Source organism: Eptesicus fuscus, chromosome 2 (assembly GCF_027574615.1).
Source record: "Eptesicus fuscus isolate TK198812 chromosome 2, DD_ASM_mEF_20220401, whole genome shotgun sequence".
Classification (NCBI taxonomy): Eukaryota; Metazoa; Chordata; class Mammalia; order Chiroptera; family Vespertilionidae; genus Eptesicus; species Eptesicus fuscus.
Genome location: NC_072474.1, coordinates 59,464,240 through 59,491,316, shown reverse-complemented (window position 1 = coordinate 59,491,316; position 27,077 = coordinate 59,464,240). Strand labels below are relative to the sequence as shown.

The 27,077-nt window shown below is 41.2% G+C and overlaps 1 protein-coding gene and 1 pseudogene across 1 annotated transcript in view; one reads left to right on the top strand and one right to left on the bottom strand.

The window, feature by feature from the left end:
- Positions 1-390: 390 nt before the first annotated feature.
- Positions 391-27,077, bottom strand: part of LOC103287977 (broad substrate specificity ATP-binding cassette transporter ABCG2-like) — a 40,414-nt gene continuing 13,727 nt past the window's right edge. Inside the window, exons 6-16 of the mRNA XM_054727539.1 lie at positions 25,313-25,470; positions 21,990-22,141; positions 20,215-20,319; positions 19,000-19,253; positions 12,359-12,441; positions 8,618-8,707; positions 7,916-8,040; positions 5,936-6,090; positions 4,001-4,090; positions 2,813-2,895; positions 391-769 (exon numbers count right to left, since the gene is read on the bottom strand). Of these exons, the coding sequence (XP_054583514.1) occupies positions 622-769; positions 2,813-2,895; positions 4,001-4,090; positions 5,936-6,090; positions 7,916-8,040; positions 8,618-8,707; positions 12,359-12,441; positions 19,000-19,253; positions 20,215-20,319; positions 21,990-22,141; positions 25,313-25,470 (1,443 nt within the window). The 3' untranslated portion in view covers positions 391-621. The remainder of the gene's footprint in view (positions 770-2,812; positions 2,896-4,000; positions 4,091-5,935; positions 6,091-7,915; positions 8,041-8,617; positions 8,708-12,358; positions 12,442-18,999; positions 19,254-20,214; positions 20,320-21,989; positions 22,142-25,312; positions 25,471-27,077) is intronic.
- LOC103287955 (transmembrane protein 185B-like) lies at positions 16,342-18,203 on the top strand (annotated as a pseudogene).

Below are 27,077 nucleotides of genomic sequence, written 5' to 3'. Positions count from 1 at the left end.
TCCACTACAGCATCAATACATTTGTTATTTCTTATTTGTTAAATAATGGCAGATCATAGACTCGTATTATATTGAAGCTGGAGGGCAATCAGCATACCCCTTCAGTTCAAAGATGAGGAAACTGCTAACAGATATTAGTGACTTGTCACGAGTCTCTACAGTTCAATTATTTTAGGTCAATTCATTAAACCAGATTTCTCCCACGTGGTTATTGTCTCACCAGATGAACTAATAAACAATATATAATATCATTAGTTTATGACCTGGGTTCTTTCATAATTCAGTTTATTATGATTTCTATGAAGGTTTTTATTGAAAAAAATTCTGGCTGAACAATAATATGATGGCAAATGAAAAGAAGACAACAAAATACGCCATTGAATACTTAAGTCAAGAGGCTCCCTTTTTGTTTTATTTTTTTATTGATTGGTTTGAGAAAGCATCAGTTTGTTGTCCCACATATTTATGCATGCATTGATTGCTTCTTGTATGTGCCCTGACCTTAGACTGAACCCACAGCCTTGGTATATCGGACCACATTCTAAACAACCGAGATACCCAGCCAGCGCTAGGGTGCTCCCTTTGTAGTATGTAGATAAATCATGTAAACTAAAGAGGAATTTAAGTATATTTTTTAAGAAAGAGCAATTTTAGGTAGGCAATTGTCAGGAAGATAACGATCATGCATGCCAAGGCTACGTGATTCTTCCACAGGCCCCAAGGTGAGAGATCGATGCCCTGGTTTACCAAGAATTCTTCTCCAGTACATCTGAAATTCAACAGAAAAGAATATGACTGCATTCTTATCTGTCCAATTTTACTCAACATATTTGCTGTTCCTTAGTTAAAAGAACCCTATATGTTCCTAAGTCTTAAATAAGTATCACTTCATATGTAATAGGTAACAGTCAATGAGTACTTACAACTCTGCTAGCTACCATGGTAAGCAACCTTCATATAACAGTTTAGTTAACCCCTAAAACAACTCAATGGGGTGGGTATTATACTCATTTAAAAGATGAAGAGACTAAGGTTTAAGGAACTTGGCCAAGTCCACAGGCTCACACTTTGAACCAAGCTGCTGTCCTCTCCAGATTCATTTGGCTCCCAATCTAGGAAGCTGCTCTCTTCAAAGGCAGAAATGTTTAAGTAAATTTTCACTTGCTCCTGAAAGGGAAATCCTCCGCTTTAACAGATGACATACAGGCCCTTACAAACACGATCAAGGCTCTTTATAGAACTCATTACCCACAAATCAGCCACACAAAGGAACGCAGGCTAAGAATCCCAAAACTAGGGAAAGAGGTGGGGAAGGGCTCCCTGGAGTAGATCACACTCCATCAGCTCTGGGACAGAGACGGGGGTGAGCCTGGCAGACGCTCAGCTACAGGACATCACCGCAGGCCCAGGTATCAGGTGAGGCCTCAGTGGAAGCTGGAGTAGAGCAGGAAGGAGGAGCCCTGCCAAGGGTTAGATCAGCACCTGGTACTAAAAATAACTGGCACAGCCACCATTCTTGTCTGGCACCATTGCTGTGTGACTCCTGGAATTGAGCAGTTCCGAAAAATGTCACACCCAGATCCAAAGAGGAGGTGGGCAGGATAAAGAAACTTTCTCTTCCTCCCTACAGGTTTCCTGGCAATAGAGTTGACCCCTGAACAACCCGGGGGTTAGGGGTCCTGACTCCCATTCACAGTCAAATATCTACATATAACTCTTGACTCCCCCCAAATTTAACTACCAATAGCCTACTGTTGACCAGAGAAAGCCTTACTGATGACATAACAGTCGATTAACACGTTTTGTATGCTATATGTATTAGATACTATAATCTTATCATACCATAAGCTAGAAAAGAGAAAATGTTAACAAAGAAATAGTACGAGAAAACACATTCACGGGTATTTACTTAAAAATAAAGTCCCCCTATAACTGGACCCACAGAGTTCTAACCTGTGTTATTCAAGAGCCAACTGTTCAAAATAGCAATTTGTGCTGTTATTCAGAATTATTTCTGATCTACTTTTTTTATTGATTGATTCATGATCATATTGAATGATCATGAAACTTAGAATACCAGTATCCTCTTCTTCTCCCATTAATTAATCGAAATCAAGTCCTTAGCAACAATCGAAGAGGAAAGTGTCACTTTCAAAAACATCCTCTAACTTTATTAAAATCTGTATTTCTGCTTTATTGACATTATCAAAAAAATGGTATTTTCTTCTCAGCTTAATGAAAGATGTACAGTCCTTCCATCAGCTGTATGCCAAGTCAGTTTAAAAAACAAACACAAAAACTGTGCAGACTGGGTTTATGATGTCTCCTAGATGCAGGAGGAGAAGACAAGGACCAGAGCGTGGCAGGAAAATGTCCACTCCTTTTCCAGGTCTGCTGCCCTTTCAGCTCTTACTCCTAGCCATGGGCTGGACTCACTAGAAGCCTTAACGTTATGGACCCATATAGGTTACATAATCCAGACAGGGCCGACCCTGTAAGGCCTTGCTAAAATATCAACACAGCTCATCTCAAAAGCAAATGTTCTGAAAATCAAATCTCACACCCACAAGCAAAACAGCAACAGGATCTTTTAAAAGACCCATAAGAAACATTTCTCCAACTTAAACACAATTTTGACCATAGTCGATTCTAGGAGCCGTACCATACTTTCTCATGCAATTGTGGACAGCAACTCACTTTACAGATAAGAAAGCTTAGTCCCAGAGAAGCCAGTGTCCCTGAAAGGACCCATACCAGCTCAGCCCAGTGGCCTTTCTCCATCACACCACACAGCAACAAATGCATCACTTACATTGCAAAGTTACAGGTATTGTTTGATGTTACATTGAGTCCCGGGCAGAAGTTTAGTCCCAAAAATTCATTATGCTGCAAAGCCTATAACACAAGAGGGAGTGGGCGAGGTAAATAGTTTTAAATTCAAAGTTTCCAAAGAATTATCACAAGATCATCCTCCTAGTTTAATATTTATTGTTATTTCTGAAAACAAATTAAGCCTCACATTCACAGTCTTTGTCACACCAGAGTAACTAAAATGATTGCTCCTGGTATTCAGGAGGAATGGGGTGGGATTTTTGGCTTCTAATAAAGAAAAGAAAGTATTCTGCCAGAGACGTCTGGCTGGCTATATTAGTGCATATTCCTTCTTTCCCCCCGCAATGTTGTAAGCCCATAAACACTGTAACAAAAATGATGTCTTGAGCCCTGACTGGTTTGGCTCAGTGGATAGAGCATCGGCCTGCGGACTGAAGGGTCCCAGGTTCGATTCCGGTCAAGGGCATGTATCTTAGTTGTGGGCACATCCCCAGTAGGAGGTATGCAGGAGGCAGCTGATCAATGTTTCTCTCTCATTGATATTTCTAACTTTCTATCCCTCTCCCTTCCTCTCTGTAAAAAATCAATAAAAAATATATTTAAAAAATGATGACTTGATACTCAATGACTGTTGTTAATTTATGGTAACATATTTTATATGGTTCTTGGTGTGTTTTTTTAATCAAAATCAGGTATAATTCTTGGTAATAACAAATTCAATTATATTAAGATACAGATAGTTTTCTTTAGAGTTAATTAGGTTTTAAAGCCAATAGTGGCTGTGAATATTATGTGGTTTTTTGTTTGTTTTTTTTTTCTAATTTCCCTCGTAATACAAAACATGATTCTAGACTCCCATCCTCTCATGTATTTCCTTATTGAACTGAAAACAAGCAACATTCCTTACATCATTTAGTCAGTCTTCCTGCTTCACTATGAGTTAGACCCCACCCTCCCCCTCCCTCACACCCCAGGGTGACTGAGGAAAGCCAGGTGATCATCAAGGTGGCCCAAGGCTTAACAGAAAAGGCTCCATCACTGCGTCTAAAAAGAAAATCCTCGGGAGACCTCCACAGCTCATGTCTGGGACATGAGGTGGTCAGGCTTCATTCTGCTTGTCCCCAGCGTGGGAACAATAGACTAGTCACAGGGACAGAAGAGAACTTACCGCATAGCCATACCGAGGAATGCTCAAGTACTGAAGCCATGAGAGCCAAGGCACAACGGTTCTGAGATTGACCAACAGCCCGGAAAACATCTACAAGAGAAAATCCCAGCAATCAGAACGGGTGGAGTGATGTCCTGAATTCTAAAGCTTACCTCTTTAACCCCCTACAGCCCTGGAGACATTTCTGCTAAGGCCAACGCTTTCTTGAAATTCTTTCCATTCCTCTAAAGACTTACCATGTCCCTCTTGCATGTGTATTTCCTCTCTTAGCTGAGGCTGTTTGTGGTTGTGAAGGAATGACAACGTATCTATGTTTCATTGAACTGGAAGATCCTTAATTGTCGAGGCTTTTACTCTCTCTGTAACAGCACACCACGGAAGGCCCATGGTCCTGACTGCTGTAATGATGCAACCACCATGTTCCCACCGATGGACACACCAGAACGTATCCTGAGCACCTGGCGGGCCTCTATACTTCCCTAACACATAAGCTCTCTGATTCCCAGGATTTGCATTCGATCTCCAAGTGACTTTAGGAATAATTTGGAGTTCAGAATGGATGCTTAAAATTACCCAAAGCCTAGGACTAGTACTGGGTAATGTGAAATGCAGCATAAAACAGAATCAATACCTTCACTTCAAGCTACCAAAACGCAGTATTGCCACGGAGACCCCAGGAAGGACTGCTCCAGCAAGAGATGGCTACATAAGAAGAGTTTTTCATAAGTTCATGAAAAACTTCTAATTGGCACTTCCCATGGGGGGATGGGCATAACGAGAACCATGATGCTGTTGGAAATACATATTCTTCAACTTGATCCAACAAAGTGCTTAATACATAACATTTCTCAGTAAAATACAGTTTTATATGAGGCTTTAAAACTCTATATATAAACCATTAAATACTAATAAACCATAGCATCTAATACTTAAAACAAAACATTTTTATATATTGAAAGATATTTTATTTATTGGATGACATTATAGAAAATTGACCCAAGGTTTATAACTTTCTCAATAATGTTTAGGTTGGTAGTTTTCAATGGCAAGAGTGTGCTGTTTATAAACTTTTAAAGACATCTACTCCTATGCTAGCAGAAAAGACGTGTAGTAAGTAAATAGGCTAAGCATTCCTGTTTACTTCACATATTATGGGTAAATGTGCTAACTGGTTCCCTTCACCTGTTCATTCATCTATGTGCATGCAAAATTAAGGGGCATGTAAGATTAGGATTAAGTCACCGTTTTAAAAAGGTAATCAGAAATATATTGATACAAACAAATGTCAGGAACCCAGAACGGCAGGAATGTAGGGCTGTGTGGACTTCGGAATATTTCATTTTTTTTTAATTCAGAAAATTGTATTTTTGTTAAGACAGGCTTACTCGGGATATTTTGCTATTTTTAAAATGTTCCTTTTCAAAATATAGAAGAAATCAAGATAGACTATCCATGCCACACACTGTTCTATTTCTCACGGAGCTTAGCTTTTCCCTTGGAAAGTATTTGATCCAAATAAACCCTTTCAGTTGCTGGGAAAATAAGCCAGCAGTTCTCTAACACCAGCACAGAAGTCAGGCAATGAACCTGCCATTTCTATGAGGGAATCTTCCAATCAAAATTTTTCTGTTTTGAAGTTCCCAGTCATTAAGGTTTCACTATATGTCACCAAGAAGCATTTTTTAAAAATCTCATTTGTATCAACATGCTAACTAAAGTTATAATAATTATCTTAGAACAGGAGCACACAAAAAAAGATTGTGGAAAAGCTGGTACATTCTCTAATATAAGTTATATTTTAATATATGGCTTCCTTAAAGCTAAGAGTCCCATTGACATAATCCTCTAAGCAGGTTTTCCATAACAGGTAAACTTTTGGGAAGAAATGAGGGGAAAGAAATAATTGCTTCTCAGAGAAGCACAGTTCCTACTCACCATCATAAACACAAAGGAGATGGTCATGAGGAGGGTTGCTATGGATACCACACTCTGACCTGCTGCTATGGCCAGTGCCATAGAACTGGCCGCATAAGCCACCATGATAAGGGAAAACATCATGATGAAGAAGGCCTCCGCCTTCGGTTTCAGTCCTTAGGAAGGAAAGAGGAGGTTAATCCAGCCGCCTAGGTCCCTGTGTGTTTGGGATTGTTTATTGTGTAAATATTTAGAGAAACGAATATCAGATTTTAAAAAATTCATCCTCTATCGAACCATCAATTTCATTGCCCCTCTCAAATATAACTGTATAAAAACATCATACGGTTTTCTTTTTTAATACTACTGCATAAGCACATTTTCATGTAACTCCTAATCTCCCTGTTGTGCAATTATTACCAATTTCTGAGTGCCTGAGGTGGGGGGCTGGAGGCTACACACCTGGCCAGAATCCTACTGCCTTCTCCTAAGAAGGAAACTTGTCAGGAGCACATGCTTTCCCCCCAGACATCACCACATTCCTCACTGTTTGCTGTAACAGTGACAGTGGAGAAACTGGGAGATCAGGACCCCATGACCTCCCAGGAGTGTCACTCTCTGAGGGAGTGCTGCCAGAACCCAGGTCTCTGAGACAAATACCACAGCGCTTGGGATTGAGGATGGGGTTAAATGAAGTTTCACAAAACTACTGCATAAGCTGTAATGGGACACTATTACGGGTCATACAGTCTGACGGTATTGGAGCAGCCATAAGAACACTAGTCAGGAGCTGAGGATCCAGGTTCTCTGCCTAACTGTTTAAGACACACCCCTATTTGTAAAATGAAAGTTTAAACTCTTTCAGTGGATCTTTTCCTTTAGTGTTTTGTAAAAAATACATACATTTCTGTTGTGCGTGTGTGTATACAGTGAAATATATGAAAATTCCAAGCCTGGGAGAAGCCTAAACACAATGCACAAGTGAATCTGTCTATATCTATTAAAAAAGTATTTTTGTTAAAGCAATACACCCCCAAGTCTCATTCTTTCACCATATAGATATAGATATAGATATAGATATAGATATAGATATAGATATAGATATAGATATATAGAGATAGATATATAGATATACTAGAGGCCTGGTGCATGAAATCGTGCAGGGGGGTGGGGGAGGGTAGTGTCCCTCAGCCCAGCCTGCACCCTCTCCAATCTGGAACCTCTCGAGGGATGTTCGACTGCCCGTTTACAGAGATTGGGCCATGGAGGTATGGCCAGCCTGGGTGAGGGGTTGAGGGCTGTTTTCAGGCTGGCCACACCCCCTGGTGCCCCAAGCTCCCAGCCACCATTTTTTTTTCCCAGCACCTCCTTGAGCAGAGGCTAGGGCCAGCTGGAAGCATGTATCTGGGATTTATTTATCTTCTATAACTAAAACTTTGTAGCCTTGAGTGGAGGCCAGGTCCAGCCAGGACAGGCGGGAAGCTTGGCTTACTCTATCACCAGGGGCAACCCAAGCCTCCTGCTTGCTCCAGCTCTGTGGCCACCGCCATCTTCATTGGGTTAATTTGCATATTTGCTCCTGATTGGCTGGTGGGTGTAGAGGAGTGATGGTCAATTTACATGTTTCTCTTTTATTAGTGTGTGTACACACACACACACACACACACACACACACACACACACATATATATATTACCCCAGCTCCAGCTCCTCCAGCACAGTCTCAAATCTTTTATGAATTGTTTCCATGTCTGTATATGACACATACCATCACTGAGTAAAATATAGTTTTATAAATAGGTGTACAAGTCAGTTTAGGAAAAGTCTTGACATATCCTCAGAAAAAAGTTACTTCAGAGGGTACAAAATAGATAGGTGCTTCCTTATATAATGGCGTGGTTTATAGTTTTGGGGAACAAAAACATGCTTGCAAAAAAAAAAAAAGTTAACTTCCTCTCACATCCAAGACTATAGATTCATACTTTCTGTCTTATTGCTTACCTAACAAGAAGTATATTGTACAAGTAAATATGATACTTGGTATCATCCTCATCGGCAGTAAATCAGATAGGAGTTTCCCAAAGAAATAAGATGACACTCTGTAGTATCCACTGATATATTCATGTCTAAAAACAAAAAAGCACACCATGCATCCCACTTTAGTTTAAGAAGGCACAGGCCGGATGATGAAACCATTTGCTGTCCTGATTTCTGCTGCCAGCAGGGGTCTAACAACTACAGCTTCTCACATCCTCCAGGCTAACCCACCACCTTCACCCAGTCAGCATCAGGCACCATCTCAGGGGCACGCCTCCCCCTGAGACATGGTTTCTAAGAGCTCTGTGCAGGGACCCCTCTTCAATTTACAATTCATCCCAGTACTTTCTCTCTACCAAGCCCCTCAGACTTATTGTGTGAAGGTCCTTGTGACTTCTTATTTGCTAAAACAAATGATCCTTTCAGCCTCCATTGCTTGCATTCTCTATACCGTTGTCTTTGTGGCTCTGCCCTAATCTTTAAACTCCCTTTTCCCTTGGTCTCAGGCCCCACATGCTCATGATTTCTCTCCCAGCCCCAGGCTTCTTTTTCTCAATGATCACTGGTAATCCCCAGGGACCAATCTGTGGCCAACTTCTGGACGTGACCAGTTTGACCAACAGCCCTGACAATGGACAGCGCCCTTCCCGGAACAGACACACTCACATGAAGATCTTTTTCTCCACCACGAAGAGCTCCACGGACGATATGCTGCTGAAACACTGGTTGGTGGTCAGGAAGAAGAAAACCCCAGCTCTGCAGGGAGAGAAGGGGAAGGAGCACTGCGTCAATTATGCGTCCTTAGATCATTCCTGCCTGCTGAACTGTTTCCTCGCATGATAAATGTTAAACAACTGCTCAGGTTAAAACACTGAGGGAGGGGAAGAGCGAGTCCCCTCAGGTCTCTCTCCATCCCAGTGTCTCCACAGTGGTGCCCCTGGGACCACATAGAGCACAGTTTGAAATGCATAGCCCTGGGTTGGCATGGACTGAATTGTGCCCTCCTTGTGTTGAACCCTACCCCTCAATGTGATATTTAGAGTTGGCATCTTTGGAAGGTAAGTACGTTTAGATGAGGTCATGAGGGTATGTCCCTCATGACAACATTAGTGCCCTTAGAAAAAAGGGAGATTTTTAGAGCTCTCTCTGTGCCATGCAAGGACGCAGCAGGAAGGCAGCAAGCCAGAAGAGCGTCTTCATCAGAACCCAAACATATTGGCATCCTACTCTCCAGAATTGTAAGAAATACATTTCTGTTGTTTAACCCATCCTGTCTGTGGTTTTTTGTTATGGCAGCCAAGGTGATGATGACCTAGGTCATAAAAATGCTACCACCACTCATTTTAACTAACAAAAATACAAGTATGAACAGAGAAATAGCCAAATAAAGAAAGCCTACAAAGGTTAAAACCTCCATTAACTACTTTGTCAAAGTTGAGTAAAGAAGAAACTAAGAATGAGGAGTCAAAATGAAAGAGTGGAGGGAAACCTCTAGCAATACCTCATTATACACCACACGATCATCAGGAAAATTTTCATATTATTCTGGATAACCCACTATCAACATGGTTTTCAATGTGCTCAAAATGAAAGCAAATCTTGCTTCTAAAGGAAAAATTAATTTGTACATGTATGAAAAATGAAGACTATCAATGCTTCTCTCTGAGTAAAATAATTAAGGTTCAAAAAGGAAAGTATTCATTTCATCTGCACTTTGATAGAACTATAAATTTTATGAAAATATGCCAGCATCTTCAAAACAGTGTTGCACTTCCTAGCACAATCAAATAATTTATTAATATTGAGAATGTGAATGGATACTAAAAGAGATGAAGTGTTGCATTATTGAAATGACACAAAATTAAGAGAGCATTTTTAAAAAATTTAAACCCAAGTGTGCAACCCTAAACACAAAGAGTCCATATACAAAGGAATTGTTTCTTTTTTAAAGGAATTTTTTAACACAAATAAGAATAAGAATCCTATATAATAAAAGCCTAATATGCAAATTGACTGAACAGTGAAATGACCGGTCACTATAATGCACACTGACCACCAGGGGGCAGACGCTCAATGCAGGAGCTGCCCCCAGCCCACAGGCCCCAGGCCAGCCAAGGTGGGTGCCAGTGGGGGCCCCCCGATCGTACTACCAGTCACCCCACAGATCAGCCCTGATCACTGGCCAGGCCTAGGGACCCTACCCTGCATGAATTTCATGCACCAGGCCTCTAGTAACAATAATAATAAACATCGTAGGCAACAAGCTATATTAAAAGTAAATGTTTAAAAAAAGAAAAGTTTTTAAAGAAAAATAAAGTAAATATTGATAAGAAATAAAAATAGTCAGTACATAAGCAGATATGCAACTTTCTAGACAGAAAAAGGCCTAATATCAAAGTATTAGCTAATATCCAAACACAGGATATGGCAACATTCAGCTCAATTTGTTGTCTTACATCTAACAGAACAGTAATGTTCATAAGAAATTGAAACTTGTAGATTAGATATTGAAATTTCTTTTAACTTATAAGGATTTATTTTATAATACTACCTGGTAAGTACTTCTTGTTAAAGAATTTAATGTATTCTAATTCTTTACAAGCTAGTACTCCATATTACAGTTAGAAAAAAACCTCTCTACACCAAACAAATAAAAAAAAACACACACACACACAGAAAGGTAATTAACTCACAGGCAACAAAAGAAAAAAAGATAGATAACTCAACTATGTATATCAAAGAAGACTTTTAACAGAGTGAAAAGACAACCCACAGAATGACAAAATAATATCTGTAAATTTGTATCTGGTAAGGGGTTAATATCCAGAATATATAAAGAACTCTTACTGCCCTAGCCAGTTTGGCTTAATGAATAGAACTTTGACCTGTCGACTGAAGGGTTCTGGGTTTGATTCCAGTCAAGGGCACGTGCCTTGTTTTGGGGCTTGATCCCCAATAGGGGGTGTGTAGAAGGCAGCCGATCAACGATTCTCTCTCATCATTGATGTTTCTATCTCGCTCTCCCTGTCCCTTCCTCTCTGAAATAAATAAAAATACTTTCTTTTTTTTTTTAAAGAACTCTTACAGCTCAACAATTTAAAAAATACAATTTAAAAAATTGGCAAAGAACTTGAGTAGACATTTCTCCAAAGAAAACATACAAAAGGCCAATAACTACATGAAGAGATGCTCAGCATCATTAATCACTAGGGAAATACAAATCCAAACCACAAAGAGATACCAACTCACACCCATTAGGGTGGCTATTATAAAGACAAACAGTAAGTGCTGCCCGTGTTGGGGAGAAACTGCACAGCATTGTGCGGTGCTGGTAGAAATGCAAAATGGTGCAGCTGCTGTAGGAAAACAGGAAGTTTCTAAAAAAAATTAATAGAATTACCAAATGATCCAGTAACTCCATTTCTGAGTTTATATCCAAAAGAACTTAAAGTGAGACTCAAACACATTTATGTGTACACCCATGTGCATAGCAGTATTACTCATAAGAGCTGAAACATGGAAGCAACCCAAGTGTCCATGAACAAATAAATGGGTAAACAAAACATGGGGCTTCCATACAATGGAATATTACTCAGCCTTTAAAAGGAAGAAATGCTACAATATGGATAGCCTTGAAGATATTATGCTTAGGAAAATAAGCCAGTCACAAAGGACAAATACTGTATGATACACTTATATGAGGTACCTACAGTAGTCAAATTCAGAGGCAGAAAGTATAATGGTGGTTTCCAGGGGCTGGGAAAAAGGGCGAGTATGGAGTTATTGTTCAATGAGTACAGAGATTCAGTTTGGAAATATGAAAAACATTCTGGAGTTTATGTTGGTGGTGACTGCACAACAATGTGATTGTAATTAATGCCACTGAACCGCACAGTTAAAACTGAATAGGAGGGTAAATTTTATGTTCTATATTTTTTACAGTATATATCTTACCTAATAATAGACAAACATGTAAATTGACTGTACCTCTGCTATGCCCACAGCCAATCAGGAATGAGTATGCAAATTAACCCAACAAAGATGGCAGGTTAATTTGCATGTGCAGGCATGGAGCAGCCGGGAGGGGCGGGACGCCTGCTATGAGGGGGAATGGGGCAGAGGGAGCTACAGGAGCAGTGCTCTGGCTGGGAGTGAGGACTTGCAGGCTCCTGGGCAGCTGGGAGCGAAGCCAGGGGAAGGAAGGCATATTCTTGCACAAATATTGTGCAACAGGCCTCTAGTATATATATATGAAAATTAATTCTTCCATTCTGCCTGCACTTCACTGACTTATCCTACTCCTCAGTTTGTTCCTATACTTGTCTGAAATTCAAATTTTTAATAAATTTTCATAATCTTAAATAAAGAAACAATGCTTCCTCAAAGTCAAGATCCAAAATTACTTACCTGTTCTGGATTCCAGCAGGGTTATGTTTCAGATCATAGAAAATGGCACCTATAACCAGTCCCAGGAAGATTGTTACAATTATCTTTTCAAAAAGAAAAAAGAGTTTTAATTAATGGTAAAAACTTAGCATACTGTTTATTATTATAATATATAGGATGTCCCAAAAAATGTATATATACACTGAATAATTATAAAGACAATGTTTATTAAAATACATTTCAATTTCAAAATTGAGCTACCAGCTGTTAAAGTGTGTATATATTTCTTTGGGATAGCTGGTATCCTATCTAATAAAGAGGGAATATGCAAATTGACCATCACACCATAACAAGATGGTTGTGCCCACAGCAGAGGCAGGGATTCTGTAACACAAGATGGCTGCACCCACAGCAGAGGCCAAGTTCTCTTAACAAGCTTTAACAAGCAATCAGCAGGGACCTGAGGCTGTGTGGCGCTGGGCCGGGGAAGGGGATCTGAGGCTGCACCCCCTGCCTGGTGGGGCTTGATAGGGGACCTCAGGCCACACTCCCTGCCCCAGCAGGGCTTGACAGGGGTGTGGCCGGCCGGGTCTGGATCTCGTGCGATTTTGAAGCACATATGGGTGGGCAGGAACTTGACTCTGGTTCCCGTGACACACCCCAGACAGGAGGAAGATTTTTCATATACATTTTACTAATTTTGTTTCATCTCTGACACTTCTATTATAAAGGGCAAATAGCAATATTGAAATATTTCCTCTAATTAATTCCCTTTTAATGTGCACGAATTTTGTGCACCGGGTCACTAGTATGGCTATAATCAAATCTCTTCATTTAAGTATTCAAAAACATCATTTAAGTGTTTGCCCAAAGTCCTTGGGAAAATATAAAACAGTGTATGCTATTAGACTGCCTTCTAAATTAAAATTGAAAACAATATATCTATTGTTGGAGAGACTGAAGGAGAAGGAAGGAGACTACTGGAGAAGCTAGATTCCTCTGGGGGCTCCCAGGCACTGCCAGTTCAGGCTGCTGGGCCCAGGAATGCCACAGAGAACAGAGAACAGTGCAAGCATCTAGCAAATTGTTGGGAAAGGAAAAGAAAATTCAAATGGCTCAGAGTTCTGGCCTGAACACTTAACCTTTGTGCTAATGAACATGCATTGTTTTAAGAGGTTTAAGTGAAAACAGAATATTAAGATTTTAATGTTACTTTTAATATTAAAAACAAATTTTAAAGCACACATAACATTTATAACACTGGAATTTTGCATGATAAGGAAATAGGGGGGACCTCACTTTGTTTGTAAGAATACTAAAATGTCTCTTAAAGCCACATCTATATGTGAAAGGTTAAGGATTGTATTATGATATAATTTATTTAAGGTTTAAAAAAATTCTACTTATTGTACTTTTAAATTGTATTAAATATAAAAGTGTAAGAAACGCTAATAGAAGAAAAATAGAATATCCCACCATGTACCTTGGAACCTTCAAAGTTAAAAAAAATATATCTCAGTCCGACAACCTTGCAATGGTATCAGACTTGAAGTAACTTGTCAAGCACACTCTAGACATGGAACAAACCAACTTGGAGAACAGGACCAGGATCTGTGAGGGCTTGTTTGTGAAGACCACAGTCTGGAAAGAATATGATTTGAGATGGCCTTTTAAAATTCCATTGTTGCCCAGCTGGTATGGCTCAGTGGTTGAGGGTCAACCTATGAACTAGAAGGTCATGGCTCCATTCCCAGTCAGGCCACATGCCCGGGTTGTGGGCTCGATCCCTGGTAGGATGTGTGCAGAAGGCAGCCAATCAATGATTCTCTATCGTCATTGATATTTCTACCTCCCTCTCCCTCTCCCTTCCTCTCTGAAATCAATAAAAACATGTGAAAAATTCCATTGTTAATAGGCAATAAGAAATTTGCAAAAAATATATATATTACCCTGGCATATTTTAATTGCCCTCAGAAAACCCTCTACTTCCTATCAACAGATCAACCTCCCAAATGAGTGATGACAACTCTACCAACATGTATGCATGAGCATGTACACAAGTCTATAGTTTCACACAGTACTACTTTAAGAATACGCTGACTTTTCAATTGGACACTCCACATGGTTTGTTTCTTTTACATTGAAACTTGGTATGCTATACTAACAGATTAACAGTATTTTCATTAGGATGTTTTCTAAAGACTTAAAAGTTCTGAAAGTATTTTCAAAGTCAGCTTTCAAACATGTTGACAAAATGATTAATCCTGTAATGCTGTTATGTTTTTACAAGGTGCATCTATGTTATTCTTTCTTGTATTTTAAAAAAACCCAGACAAACACTGTACAACAGAGTAGACAAAGAGACTCTGTCCGTGTATTTGTGTATCTGGCCTCTGGTCTGAACAGAAAAGAAAGCAAAGAATTCCCTAAATATGTGATTGTAGCTTTGTTCAAATGTTACCCATTTCTCAAGGTGAGTTCTAAGGGATGTTTATGGCCATCACTACAAAAATGGATGCATATTCAAATGTTTAATATGCTAACAGAAAAATGGATCTCCAAGGGATATGATAATGTTTTCCTAATTGATTTGATTGGGAAACCTGTAGCACATTCAATGAACATGAAATCTTATTCAGATAATCTATTCAATCAAAGACCTTCCAAATACAGCCTCTGGTTAATGCATTATCAGAGGCAAAGTCTGACTTATGTAAGTGACTACTTCAAACCTAAGTTCAGCTCTAAGACTATAGATACAAGATTTATCAGCAGGAAGCCATAAAACATTCAAACATTTAGAGAAGCAAATGACATACAGGCAAGTTTAAAAACCCAAACCAGCCCTGGCCAGTTTGGCTCAGTGGACAGAGCGTCAGCCTGCGGACTCAGGGGTCCCGGGTTCGAGTCCAGACAAGGGCATGTACCTTGGTTGTGGGCACATCCCCGGTGCGGGGTGTGCAGGAGGCAGCTGATTGATGTTTCTCTCTCATCAATGTTTCTGGATCTCTATCCCTCTCCCTTCCTCTCTGTAAAAATCTAATAAAATATATTTAAAAATAAAAAATAAAATAAAAATAAAAACCCACACCAGTGGTCAGAAAGCTATGGCCCACAGGACAAACAGGGCCCTTCACCTATTTCTTCAGTCCATGAGATAACAATGATTTTTACCTTTTACTTTTAATGGGGGAGAGGAAAGAGAAAGAAAGAGAGAGAGAGAGAAGAGAGAGAGAGAGAGAGAGAGAGAGAGAGAAATTTGTGATATTCAAATACTAATAGATTGTTTGAAATTTATATGAAATTCTTATTTCAGTGTCCATGAATAGTTTAATTGAAGTACAGCCATGATAATTTTCTTTTAAACTTTAAGTCAAATAGGTTTTTAAAAATGGATTTCAGAGAAAGGGAGGGAGAGGAATAGAGGGATAGAAACATCAATGATGAGAATCATTGATTGGCTGCCTCCTGCACACCCCACACTGGGGAACAAACCCAAAACCCGGACATGTACACTGACCAGGAATCAAACCATGACTCCTGGTTCATGGGTCGATGCTCAACCATTGAGTCACACCAGCCAGGCCATGCTCATATTTTTATGTATGATTATGGCTGCTTTCTCCCTAAAATGGTAGTTGACTGCATGACTCAAAGACCACATGGCCTGCAAAGCCTAAAACATTCACTATCTGGTCCTTATAAAAAAGGTTTGCCTACTCCTGCTCTAAGTTAATATTCCAGTATTCACAAATCTGAACAAGAGCTGTACCTCCCCCCCACCAGTCAGATGCTCAGAAATGCAAGGTTCTATGCTTATTTTATGAGATTGCCAGGGCTCTGAACATTGTTAGAATTTCTTTGGTGGAACTGAGTTCACTGAGGAGGCAAATAGGATGAGCATGTGACCTGGAGATAGTAGGCCTGGGGTTTGCAGCCGAAGGGAACCTAGCACCAGAAGATGTGGAATCGTGGTGTAGTAGAAATAGCTCCACACTCCAATCATGCCCTGCCCAGAGCTACCATATACTGGTACTAGAGGCCCAGTGCATGAAATTTGTGCCCGGAGGGGGGTGTCCCCTCAGCCCAGTCTGCACCCTCTCCAATTCGGGACATTCCTCTCACAATCCAGGACCACTGACTCCTAACTGCTCACCTGCCTGCCTACCTAATTGCCCCTAACTGCCCCCCTCTGCCAGCCTGATCACCCCTAACCACCTCTACCTGCCAGCCTGATCGCCCCTCACTGCCCCCCTCTGCTGGCCTGATCACCCCCAACTGCCCCCCCATTGGCCTGGTCGCCCCCAACTACCCCCCTGTTGACCCGGTTGCCCCCAACTGTCCCCCCCACTGTTGGCCTGGTTGCCCCACGCAGTCTGCTTGTTCAGTCATCTGGTTGTCCCTCACTAACCCCCCTGCTGGCCTGGTCACCCCACGTAGCCTGCTGTTCAGTCATTTGGTCGTCCCTCACTAACCCCCCTGCCGGCCTGGTCGCCCCCATGCAGCCTGCTGTTTGGTCGTCCATTCAGTTGTTTCAGTCATGACGGCCCCTGGCTTTTTATATGTTAGGATACTAGTATGACTTGAACAAGACACCTAAAAACCATTTTTAGAGGCAAGAGAAATTGAAATTATTTTCCAAGTTTAAAAAAAAAGTGATTTCTAAATCACAGTAAAGAGTGAACTCCAGGCTCCTGGCACCATCAGGAAGCATCCACCAGAGGTCATGCCCTGCCCCCAGCCCTGAGGGCACCACAAGCAGTAATTGCCTTTGAAATAGGTATGGAGTGAAGGCCAGCCACATGCTCGGTACCACTGGTCTGGTTGCAACCTGGGCCACCTGGGCCTGGCTTCCTCCCCGCAACTGCTGCCCACCCAGAGGCCACGCAGGCCGGCAGGGAAAGCTGCCTGGAAGTGCAGCATTGGAGACTCTGCTCCTGCAGAGCAGGCTGAGCAGCAGGCCTGGGTGGGCAAGCAGGGGCTTTGCCATGAACCCCTGGGGCCTGTTCCAGGACTCCAGAAAGTTCCTTGTCTACTGCTCCTCCACCTGGAGAGTCTCATCCAGTGGAGCTACGGAGCAGTCCTCACCCCTTTATGGCCATGGAACCTCCCTGTCATCACAGGCGCCTTCGTGGGTGCGGGAAGGCATTAGGGCCCAGAGCCATGTTGATCACAGTGGGCATCCACCTGCTGCTGCTCATGTTTGACATCCTGATCTTCATGTTCTGGCTGCGGGTCTTCATGCCACTCTTCTTCCTCTCCCCGGGGCCCTAGCTGCCAGCGAATGGGGCTTTCCACAGACAGGCCACTGGAGCTGAAGGTTCTGTGCTCTACCAACACCCCGCAGTTCATCTCCACCACCCTAAGGCTGGACAATGGGTGGTAGTGTTCATGCCCCTCTGGGTCCTCACGTGGTTCCTCTGCCTGGTCGTCCTCTATTACATCATCCAGTCCCTCTTGTTCCTTCGGTTCCTGGATGTGGTTGTCCTAAAGCAAAAAACCACGTGACCATGGCTATCCGGTGGATCACCATTGTGGTTCCCCTGCTCACTTTTGAGGTTCTGCTGGTTGGTAGATGTGATGGCCACAATGCATTCTCTTATATCGCAATATCCATCCCCTTTGGCTTTCTTTAATAGCTTTCATGGCACTCCATTTAGGCAAAAGGGAGGTAACCATTAGTGATTTGGTGTTCACAGAGATTTGCCAGTTTCTGCTTGAAGTTTTCCCGTTTTTAAGAGAATATGATCTACATCACGAAGATAGTGAAGATGCTGAAGAAATATCAGTTCCAGATGCTCCTAAAATTGCTCCATTGTTTGGGAAGAAGTCCAGGATAGTTATAACTCAAAGTCCTAGAAAATAAGTTCCCCTGCCTCCCAAGTTAAATAGATATGCCAGAGTAGACTCATCTTTGGGAGTGTCCATACGTAGAAGTCATACAGACATGCCCAAAATCCACCTTTCTTTTGCCTCTTTTTCATTCATCCCAATCCTAGAACTGAAAACAAACTCCAAACACGGTCATCTCATGCCTTGGAGATTGATGCCTCTCAGTGATTCATCAGTATGTGCCATAGATTAGGGGGTTATTTAAGTATATGGCAATGTGTGGTGTATGACATGTGAGAAGACTTGCTTTCCAGATTGGTGCTTAGGGAGCTATCTGGGAGCAGTAAGCTAAATTGTATTAGTAGGTCCTCAAATGGAATAATTATACAGCCAGGATTGTTGTTTTTGTTTGTTTGTTTGTTTTTAAGTGGTACTATACCTATCAAAAGTATTGTTACAAAAAATCCTATATAATAAAAGCTTACTATGCAAATTGTCCCCTCAACCAGAGTTTTTCCGGGAGTTCACCAGTCTTATTTCCCTTTTTGATAAAGAATTTTCTCTACAAAGATGACCTCTTATAGCTTGTCTAACTCAATAAAAATTCTGAATTAGGTAGTCCAAAAAAAGCACTTAAAAAATTTCCCTGTATGTAAAAACTTAATTGTGTTTTATTTGTTCTATTGACTGTTTCTATATCCCAAATAGAGAGGGGATAAATAAAAAGAAGGATGAGTAGAAAATAACCATAATCCTAAAAAAGACTGTATCAGAATCTAATGTCCCCAGATGAACATTTCACAACATAATTAGAATATCTGTGAGATTACCTGAGCTATGGAGGCCTGGGGATTACCCAGTAAGTTTTTGAAGGAACGCTTGGAAACCCATTTGACTTGATGACAGAAGGAAGTGGCATAGATTATCTTTGTGAAGGCCGTGCTCTTCTTCTTCTGTTTCTGATCCCCCATGAGTTGATCTAACTCAACTTTCGTTCCTCTGAAGAAGGCGGAATTGACATAAAACTCAGCTAGTTTTTCTATCAGTGGCTTATCTCTCTTGGAAGGCTCTTCAGTCTCTTGGGCTTTGGAATAAAAATGGACAGAGGGAAACATTAACAAAATAACCGAGTTAGCCCATTTTTATGAAACCCCTTTCTTAGATTCTTCCCTAACACCTTAATTCTAAAGCTTTAGCATGAGAATGATTAGACCTGTCGTTGCTTTACACACTAGAAAAATAAGTTAATGGCCTGACTACTTCCATATCCTTATGGATAGAGCAAACCCATGGACCTTCCCATAACTATAATATTTGTAGCCTGATTCTTTTAAAATAAACTTACCATAGGATTCCAGCCGGGTTGCTCAGCTGGTTGGAGCATCACCCCATGCACCAAAAAGGTCAGGGCACATACCTAGGTTTCAGGTTTGATCCCTAGTGGGAGGCAAGAGATTGGTGTTTCTCTCTCTCTCTCTCTCTCTCTCTCTCTCTCTCTCTCTCTCTCTGTCTTTCTCTCTCCTTTCCTCTCTCTGTGAAAATCAATAAACATATCCTCAGGTGAAAATCTAAAAATAAAATAAACATACCATAGGAACTTGTAATTTTTTAAAATTTTAATTAATTTATTTATTTTTATTATTTTTTAATCCTCCTGTACAACAAAATCTGTGCTGACTGGTACTACAGACTGGATGTTTATTTCCCCCCAAAAAATTCATATGCTGAAATCCATTCCCAATGGATGATATTTGAAGCAGGGGGAGCTTTGAGGAGTGATTAGGTCATGAGGGTAGAGCCCTTGTCAATGAGGTTAGTACCTTTATAAAAGGCCCCAAGAGCTCCCTCCCCACTTCCACCATGTGAGGGGGCAATGAGAAGATGATGGCCCACCAGGAAGTGGGGCCTCAACAGATACAACTGGTATCAGAGGGCAGCATTACTTATATAAATTCACAAAGCTACATTTTAATGAGCTACCACAGTGCTGAACTTCAGGCAATTCAATTAGGTAATAATCTGTGACTCTAGACAGATTCACATACCTTCATCATTTTCGACCTCTCTGTTTAATACCACAGCAGTGGAGTCTCCATTAATGACATCCAGGAAGAAGTCGGCAGGATTATTATAGGACTCACACTGGTAACCTACAGAAGAAGGGAACCCAGGTACACAAGCATGATGGTCTTAGGAAACAAAGACTCACTTTCAGGGGGTGAGGGAGGTGAGGCTGGGAGAGACAGAATGTAATGACTTCTCCCTCTCTTCTTTCTCTCTCCTGCCCTCGCTAATTTACTCTTTCTTTTTACATATTCAGTTATACAATATGTCAACAATTCTGTCTCCTGACAAAAATCATACCCCAAACCAACCTTGAAGAACTCTCAAAAAGCCTTACATAATTCATGAGATCTGAAACAGCTATCAATATGCTCTGGTGCTTATCAGTACATATTCAAAAAAATAAATATCAGTCCAAGAAAAATAAAAGTTGAAAAAGAAAAAAAGTTGTAGGTAGCACTAACGCTCCTCAAAGCAAGGTAACGAGCAAAGTCAGGCCAAGATTCTGATCTCTGGCTTCACCTAGGGACTGCCAAAATGCCAGTACCCACTTTAGCAATGGTTGCTTCTCCACCTACTAAATTCAGGTCCAAATTATCATCTCTTATGCTGCTGTAATTCCAGCATAGAGAACAAACCACTCTCAAGAGGATGTGAGCAGCATGGCACACCTGAATGCTTTATCTTCACTTCTTTACCTGATCATCTGAACTCAACTTGGCTTGTAGTCCTCTCTTAGATTCATCTGCCCTACACTCCTCTGATCCAGGTATGTTAAATGAGAGAGATTAAACAAAAAATAAAATTTCAAAGATAGCTACAAAATATTTAAAACTATATTTTGGGTCAAGGAGCATCATCTATAATAATAAAAGCATAATCTATAATAATAAAAGCATAATATGCTAATTAGACTGGACGTCCTTCCGGACAACTTTTTGGACGAAACCAGGGCTGAAAGGAAAGCCCAGGTCCCGGGTGCCTGCCGGGTCCTTGGGTGCCAAAGGGAAGCCAGTGCCAGCAGCTGGGGGAAGGAAGGCCTACTCTTGCACAGATTTCATGCATCGGGCCTCTAGACTATAATAGTACCCAAGTATCTCTAAAATGAAGCAGATGTATGAGTCATAAAAACTTACACATTTTCATCTGAAATAGATAGGGGCAGCCCAGAACTGTCAGAAATGCTGGCCCATTGAAGTCAGACACAGGAGTAGCCATTCCATTAACTGGTAAGTCACTCATATCCACTCAAGGACTAAATCTTGAATCTAAGGTTACTAGAAAATTAAGCAGCATCTCCATGAACCCTCATCAATATCCCAACCAAGGGAGAAAATTGATACAGGTTGATCTGTTATATGGTCAAGAAAACAAATGATTTCAGGGAAAGGAAAGTATTAGGCCTTTCAAAAAATATTCAATTAGACTAATAACTGATTATGAGATCAATATATTTCTTAAACTGTTAGGAAAAGGGCACTAGAACTTGGAAGCAGAGCAGTATAGGCCCAGTATAAATATCCTACACATATACAGGGTATGCGTGCCACTCAACCAGGTCAAGAAAGCAACCTAAATAGCAAGCCAGGGATGCAAAATGAAGACCAATTCTAGCACCAAACTGACCAAAGATGGTCTGGAGTGGTGGAATCCATGTTATCCCTACTCAAAGATCAAGCAGCACTCCGACCACCTCCTCCGCTCTCTTTCAGGATTCTATAATGAAGGGTCTCACTGCATGAAAAGGCAAACATACCAGCTGATGCAAAGTATCCCAAGGCCTCCTGAGCAGGCCCATGGAACATCAGTTTTCCTGAGGCCAATAAGGTGAGGCTGTCAAACAACTTGAAGATGCAATAACGAGGCTGATGAATGGAGAAGATGATGGTTCGGCCCTGTTTAGACATCCTAAGGTAAAAGTGAGAAAATAATAATGAGCCATTCAACATCTGAATCTCGGAGGGAAGGCTGGGGAGGGTGAGTGGGTGGGAGGTAATCAACCTAGGACCTTGTATGCATATATGTTTGGCCCATGGACAAAGACAATGGGGCAGTGAGGGCCTGGGGCAGTGGCGGGGGGGGGGGGGGGGGCGCGGGGGGGGGGGGGGGACTGACTGGGGAGAGGCCAATGTGGGAAAAGGGGGACAAATATAATACATTCAACAATAAAGAATTATTTTTAAAAAACTAAACATCTGAATCTTGTACTTCTTAGCAAAAAAAAAAAAAAAAAAAAAAAAACTTTATTCCTGCCTTTAGTTCATTTGTTCCTGATTCAACTTAATTTTTTCATACTAATTTTTCATCCTGTCTTATCTCTCAGAGACTAAGGGGACCTAGGTTCAATGCTCTTAGGAAAGACTAAGGTTTTTAAAATTGTGTCCCATGAACAATACACAGTGAATTCCAAGATTAATTAGAAATGCAGATTCCTGGACAGTCTTCCTAGACCTATTGGATCTACGGTATCCATATTCTAAAAAGGCACCAACTGCCTGGCTGGTGTAACTCAGTGGTTCACCGTCGACCCATGAACCAGGAGGTCATAGTTTGATTCCCCATCAGGGCACATGCTCAGGTTGTGGGCTTGATACCTAGTAGGGGGCATGCAGAAGGCAGCAGACCCATGATTCTCTCTCATTATTGATGTTTTTATCTCTCCCTTTTCCTCCCTCTCTGAAACCAATAAAGATATTTTTTTAAAATTTAAAGGCACCCAGGTAACTTGTAAGTACACTCAACTTTGAAAACTTATTATGGATTAAATATTAAAATAATGGTTGTAGTCCCATTCTCATTGACCACTGTAGTCTTCAAGTCTTTAGGAATTGGTGTTCATTTTTCTCTCCCAATAACACCATTAACATTACTGCATACTTACTATATCTTTGTTAAATATAAATACTTGTATCTGAATTTTCACAATATTTATACAAGGCAGTCATCAGGCAGTACTGATAGTACCAACAGTATTGTTACCTTCATTTTACAAATAAGGTCTCTAAAGGGTTAAACAACTGGCCCCAGGTGTCACAGTTGATAAGGGGCAGGGCTAGGGTTTGTTGGCCATTGCTAAACTATCTTTACACAGGATTTAATAGAAACAAAGGCTAAAATCACTGTTCTAAAACTGTTATTAGTAAATATATTTTATGAGAAGGATCACTTCAACTGAAGCACTTTATAAGCACCTACTCTATGCTAGCAATGTTGTGCAAGTTCTGCCTCAAGAGGACCAGGCCAGTAAATCGATCATTTGAATACAATGTGGAATAGAAGTAGCTGAGGATCCCTTGTGAGCAAAATAAGAGGCTATAACCCAGCCTGAAGATGACACAAGATAGTGTCAAGGGGGCCAACAGGAATAAACCATGAAGAAAGAAAGTATAGTTAAGGTGAAGGAACATGGAGAACAAGTGTGTGATGAAATGTCTATTTGGGAACCTGCAAGTAGTCTAGTGTCATTGCAGAGTTGAGTCGAGGGGTGAAGAGAAGCTAACAAAAGAGACTGCATTAAAATAAGCTTGTGATGAATCCCTTTACTCAGAAGCTGGAACTTCAATCAGTAGGCATTAAGGAGCCAGTAAAGGACCGGGGGCTCCTCCAAGTGTGGTCTGAGCACCAATGGCATCGGGATCAGTACCTCCCATTAGAAATGGAGACTCTTGGGCTGCACCTCAGAACTGCAGAAGAAGAACATGCATTTTAACAAGACCCCAGGTGGTCAGTGTGCACAGTGGAGCTTGAAAACGTTTGGGTTAGAGCTCCAGCATGGGGAACGATGCTTGTGTGCTCACTAGTCCAAAACATAGTGAAAATATTTACAGTATTATCAATTCTGCATTCCTCTAATGAACACTGTTAACATAGTTACAAATGATAAAAATACCATGGATTTATTCTCTAACTAAACTTGACCCCCAGATCCATTACTTGGCATCTTTACTTATATGTGCAATTGATATCTCACACTTAAGATGTCTAAAATCTCAGACATCTTCCCATCTTCATGTTTCTTCTCATGCTGGCATAGAGCCTTGATTACATGGGCATCAGAGAAAGCAAAGTAATAATAGGAAGGGAATGCCAACCGGTGTGGCTCAGTGGTTGAGCGTTGACCCAGGAACCAAGAGGTTGCTGGTTCAGTTCCAGGTCAAGGCATATGCCTGGGTTCTGGGCTCGATCCCCAGTAGCGGGGAGAGTGCAGGAGGCAGCCGATGGATGACGTTCCTCTCTCATCGATGTTTCTATCTCTCTATCCCTCTCTCTTTACCTCTCTCTTAAAAACATTTTTTTAATGGGCCAGGGAGAGGGAAGGTTTTGGGGGATGGTGGGCACAGTATACTGTGTCCTGAAGAGTTTATTATTTTTCATTTCAAAGAATTCACTGGTATGGAACAGGTAACGTGACATAAGGGAGTGTCTGACATATTCAGACTTGGTGCCTATGTCAGAACACAGCGATGGGTCATCACCACTGCTCATGACAGCGGGAGTGCGGGCACGTGTGTGAAGTGATGCTATGCTGGCATGTGATCTTTGAACCTTTACCAAATCAGTTTTTCTTTTTTAAAAAATAAATCTTTATTGTTCAGATTATTACATTTGTCCCTCTTTTTCCCCCTACAGCTCCCCTCCACCCAATTCCCACCACACCCTATGACCTTACCCCCACCCCCACCCCCGCAATGTCCTCATCCATAGGTGTAAGATTTTTGTCCAATCTCTTCCCGCACCCCCCACACTCCCTTACCCCTGAGAATTGTCAGTCCACTCCCTTTATATGCTCCTGATTCTATTATATTCACCAGTTTATTCTGTTCATCATAATTTTTGTTCACTTGATTTTTAGATTCACTTGTTGATAGATATGTATTGTTGTCACTTTGTTGTTCATAATTTTTATCTTTACCTTTTTCTTCTTCCTCTTCTTAAAGAATACCCTTCAGCATTTCATATAATACTCGTTTGGTGGTGATGAACTCTTTTAGCTTTTTCTTATCTGTGAAGCTCTTTATCTGACCTTCAATTCTAAATGATAGCTTTGCTGGGTAAGAACAATGTTCCCATAGCGCTTACCTCTTCAGGAGCAACAGGACAGCTTTTGCTGTGCTTGAGTCTAGGCCAGTTGTGGGCTCATCCAGAAACAAGATGGATGGATTGGTAATAAGCTCCATTCCAATACTAGTCCTTTTTCTTTCTCCTCCAGACACACCACGAATAAACTGAGTTCCAACCTAACACACAAAAGTTATCATTATTAACAAAAACAACCACAGGCACTGTTTCTCTCATCTCTATCCCTCCCCATATCGTAGGTTGAGCTTCCCACATGTGCCAACCCTATAAGAGGCACTTTGTCTCATATCCTCATTTATTCTGAACTGCAAGTAAGTGAGTATCTGAGAGAAGAGAACTGTTTCTCTTTAAACAAGTAAACTGAGGCTCAGGTCAGAGCTGGTATGTGGCTATGCCAGATATGAAACCCACGCTTTCAATAGTTCTATATATTCCTTTTCAAGGCAAATATTTAGTTTTAAGATCAAAAGTTAGAACTTAAAGACATGGCCCTGACATAGTAAAATCACAATCCAAAAAGGAAGATAAAAATAGGAGAGGAACAGGTGAAAGCATCTATAATTTATTAGTCTTCTTATGCCCCTTTCTTTCTCCCTTACTGAAAAAGTCCTCAAGTGGACTCAAAACTAGGCCTTGGCAGCTAAGAAAGCTCACTTTCTACCATCCACATTAGCACTTATAAAATCACCATAAGGCCTCCCAAATTGACCCTGTCTATACCCTAACACACCACATAATTCCTGACATCCTTTTAGGCAAATTCAGAAGGCAGAATATTCTACAAGTGACTGGCTTAGTCTTTTCAACCAATCAGTGTCACTGTGTGTGGTGGGGGAGCAGAAAGGTTTTGGGGGAGGCGGGAGGTAGGAAACAATTCTTGTAGTAAGAGTCTCCAAAGAAATAATAATCACATGCTACTCATGCCCTTGTTTAGATCCTATAGTGACTGAGCTATAAAAGACATTTTGGAAACAATTGGAAAGCTGTGAATATATATTGACTCTATATAGCTAATCATACCTAATAAAATGGTAATATGCTAATTACCATCACTCTGCTACACCCACGATTGGGCCGGCGGGAGGCGCGGGGGCGGGACTCAGGGTGGCCGATTGGCTGGCGGTAGGAGTGGGGGGCGGAGACTCGTGAGTCCCCGACCCCCGCTCCTCCCGCCGGCTTCAACGGCCAGCGCTGCTTAGGCCGGCACTGCTTAGGCCGAAGACGCTGGTGGCGGAACTCGGGGTGGCCGATTGCATGGCTGCTGGCACCAGTTTTCCGCCAGCAGCAGTTTTCCTCTGGCCACCTGCCTGATTGGAGCGCCTCCCGATCGGAGTTCCTCTCGGGGTGGCCGATCGTGCTGGCGGGAGGCGCTCTGATCAGTGGGTGGCCAGAGGAAAACTGCTGCTGGCGGATAACTGGTGCCAGCAGCCAGGTGAAGGAAAAGTCTATTGCACGAAACTTCGTGCAACGGGCTCCTAGTATTAAAATATTAATGTTGTTAGTTGGTAATGACATTGTAGTAATGTAGACAAGTTCCTTTTTTTAAATAAAAAATGTTTTAGAGGTGAAATGATATTTATAACTTTCTTTAAAATACTTTAGAAAGAAAAACCTGAAGCTATTATTGAATAGCATGTTAAACCTGAAGCTATTATTGAATAGCATGTTAACTAGGAAATCTAGGTGAATGTTACCACTGTATTAATTATGCTACAATCAGGTCATTACTATAGGAATCAGACCATTCTCTTACATTTCTCGTATG